The following is a 3,590-nucleotide window of genomic DNA, read 5'->3' on the forward strand; positions in this document are numbered from 1 at the left end:
ACGGGTGGCCTCACAGCGTGTGCACACGCCATGGAATATCACTCAGCCTGGGAAAGGAAGGCGGAGCTGGCTACCACTGGCTCACGCCTGCCGCCCAGCTACTCAGGAGGCTGAGATCTGAGGGCTGAGGCTCAAAGCCAGCCTAGACAGAAAACTGCCAGATTCTATGTCCAATCAACCAGCAAAAAGCTAAGCTAAAGACATGGTCTAGTGGTAGTAGAACACCAACCAAGCAAAAGACTATAAGGCTCTGAATTGGAACCTAGGTATGAGAAAAGAAAGAAAGAAAGAAACAAAGAAACAAAGAAAGAAAGAGAAGAAAAAAGAAAAGAAAGAGAGTGCTAAGCACTGGTGGCTCATGCCTGTAATCCTAGCCATGCAAAAGGCTGAGATCTGAGGATCACAGTTCAAAGCCAGCCTGGGCAGGAAAGTCGGCGAAACTCTTATCTCCAATGACCCATCCAAAAACTGGAAGTGGTGCGGTGGCTCCAAGTGGTAGAGCACTAGCCTTGAGCAGAAGAGTTCAGGGGCAGTATCGGGGCCTGGAGTTCAAGCCCCACAATGGACAAAAAGAAAAGAAGAAGCGATTGAAGGCATGGCTCCTTTGGCAGAGCCCCAGCCAATGAGCGAAAGCATCAGGTACAGAGTTTAACGCCCAGACTCAGACCAAAAGAAACAAACAGCAACAACAACAAAGAAAAGGAAGAAAGGAAGTCCTGGATCCTCCTCCGACGCTGGCACAGGATCCCAGAGGAAACCTGCTGGGCACAGAAAGCCCAAGGACGGCTGTGCCCACTAATGTGAAGAGCCCGGAGTGCTAGGATTCCTCGAAACGGGGGTGAAGCTTTGCTTGCCAGGGCTGAGGAGGGAGGCACCGGAAGTGACTGTGGGAGGCACACACAGTGTCGGTTCTGCAAGATGAGGAGGCCAGCCAGGCACGGGTGGCTCATACCTGTGAATCCTAGCTGTCAGGAGGCTGAGATCTGAGGATCATGGGTCAAAGCCAGTCAGGGCAGGAAAGTCTATGAGATTCTTATCTCCAATTAATCACCAGAAGTAGAACTGTGGCTTAAAGTGGTAGAGTACTAGCCTTGAGCACAAAAGTTTAGGGACATTGCCCAGGTCCTGAGTTCAAGCCCCAGGACACCCCCCCCGCCCCCCGCAACACAGACACAATGAGAAAGCTCTGGAATCTGCTGGACAATAGTATAAAAGTGCTCAGCACAACCAACTTGAATGTCAGAAATGGTTTACATGGTAACTTCTTGTCTATTTCTAGCTCTCTTTTTGCCAATACCAGCTATGGATTGAACTCAAGGCCTTGGATTTTTCTCAGCTTGCTTGCTTAGCTGGTGCTTTACCAATGGAGCCAAACTTCCATCCTGGATTTTTGCTGATTATTTTGGAGATGGAGTTTCACTGATTTTTTTTTTGGGGGGGTCCGGTCGTGGGGCCTGAACTCTGGGCCTGGGCGCTATCCCTCAGCTCTTCAGCTCAAGGCTAGTGCTCTACCACTGAGCCACCTTCCCAGCCCCTTCACTGACTTTTCTATCCAGACTGGCCTCAAGTTGCAATACTCTAGATCTCAGCCTCTTGAGTAGCTAACTTTACAAATGCCAGCCATCTGTGGCAGGCTAGACAGTAACTCTTATGATGCGTAATTTACAAAATTAGAATAAACACAAAGCACAAGCAACAAGCCACAGACTGGGGATGGTGACGCACACCTGTAAGCTCAGTCCTCTGGAGGCTGAGACAGGAAGGTCAAGAGTTTGAGGCCCACCTGGGCTGCACAGACCCCTCCTGTGTTTATTCCAAGCTTCTGCTCCCAACCCTTCCTGACTTCTAATGCCTTCTGCTTGGCCAACACCTGATCTGACACTTTTCTCTCTTTACGCTTCTTGCTCCTCCACTGACCAATACTCGACAGTGGACACGTGGCCCTCCTCCTTTCTCGCTTCTGCTGGGCCTTGGGGATCAAGCATGCAGACTTTAAGAATATAGCTGGGGCTGGGAAGGTGGCTTGGTGGTAGAGCGCTTGCCTTGTATGCATGAGGCCCTGGGTTCGATTCCTCAGCACCACATAAGCAGAAAAAGCCAGAAGTGGCGCTGTGGCTCAAGTGGTAGAGTGCTAGCCTTGAGCTGAAGAGCTCAAGGACAGTGCCCAGGCCCAGAGTTCAAGCCCCATGACAGACAAAAAAAGAAAAAAGAATATTGCCTGGTACCCTTTCTTCCTGTCTTTAATTTGGACAACGGTCATTAAAAGTCACAAATAGGGGGCTGGGAATGTGGCTCAGTGTTAAGAGTGCTTGCCTTACATGAGTGAGGCCCTCGGTTCAGTTTCTCAGTAGCACATAAACAGAAAAAGCTGGAAGTAGCACTGTGGCTCACGTGGTAGAGGGCTAGCCTTGAGCAAAGGAAGCTCAGGGACAGTGCCCAGGTCCTGAGTTCAAGCCTCAGGACTGGCAAAAAAAAAAAAAAAAAGGTCATAAGAATGGCTTAGAAGCAGGGGTGACTCATGATGCATTGTCTTCATAATCTGACTTGTGGAAGTGACAGTCCTTTGTGCGATTACCTAGCGATAATAATAATGATAATAATACCGTGCACAGAGGCACGGGAAGTCTGCCTTGCAGGGACTCCATTACTTGATGCCTCTGGCCTGTCTGGCCTGAGCTGGTACCTGTCAAACCCCACAGCACAGGGACCACAGTTGTACCATGTGCCCAGAACCAGGGGGCACGGATGCCAGGATTGCTAACGAGCTCCCCAGCCCGCCTTGCTGGCCCGAGCACTCATCCCCGCCAAACCACTCACCTGCCTCCCTCCCCTGCACCGCACCTTGCCTGTGCTTTCTGTGTTCCTCACAGAATATACCCCTATCTGTGTCTAACCTTGCATCTCATCTGGAAAAATGCTGACAGCTCTGTGGCTTCCCCTTCTTCCTGGGGAAGAACCTTCCAGAAGAGCCCCTGGCAGACAAGGGAGGGAAGTCAGGCACAGAAGTGGCCTACTGTATGAGTCGCTGTGAATGACATCAGGAGCCGGCAGAGCTGTGAGGCGCAGCTGACGGGTCACGTCAGGAGCTGCCAGGCCCAGGCCAGGGCGGGAGCGGGTGGGGTGGGGCGAGGAGGGGGCTTTCTAAGGAAGTCAGGGGTCTTTTTCTGGGATGATGGGGAACAATTTGGAACCCTAAAGAGGTAGTGGCTGCAGAACATGGGAATGTACAAGTATATTACTTAAAAAACTATAAAGAGAGCCGGGCGCTGGTGGCTCACGCCTGTAATCCTAGCTACTCAGGAGGCTGAGATCTGAGGATCGCGGTTCAAAGCCAGCCGGGCAGGGGAGACCGTGAGACTCCTATCTCCAATAAACCACCAGAAAACCGGAAGTAGCGCTATAGCTCAAGTGGTAGAGCGCTCGCCTTGAGCTGAAGAGCTGAGGGACAGTGCCCAGGCCCAGAGTTCAAGCCCCATGACCGACAAAAAAAAAAAAAAAAAATGGTTGGAGGAAATATAAAACATTACATAGGCATAAGGATGACCAAAACTGCAGTCTAAATTTGAGGCATGTGATGACAACTGGGTCTT

General features: G+C 50.8%; 1 protein-coding gene across 1 annotated transcript in view; it reads left to right on the plus strand.

Annotated features, from left to right (window-relative positions):
- The first annotated feature begins 595 nt into the window (after positions 1 to 595).
- The window catches only part of Efhd1 (EF-hand domain family, member D1), an 80,963-nt gene continuing 77,968 nt past the window's right edge, over positions 596 to 3,590 (plus strand). Inside the window, exon 1 of the mRNA XM_013022320.1 lies at positions 596 to 639. Within this exon, the coding sequence (XP_012877774.1) occupies positions 596 to 639 (44 nt within the window). The remainder of the gene's footprint in view (positions 640 to 3,590) is intronic.

Source organism: Dipodomys ordii, unplaced genomic scaffold (genome assembly GCF_000151885.1).
Source record: "Dipodomys ordii isolate 6190 unplaced genomic scaffold, Dord_2.0 Scaffold1, whole genome shotgun sequence".
In the NCBI taxonomy this organism is placed as follows: Eukaryota; Metazoa; Chordata; class Mammalia; order Rodentia; family Heteromyidae; genus Dipodomys; species Dipodomys ordii.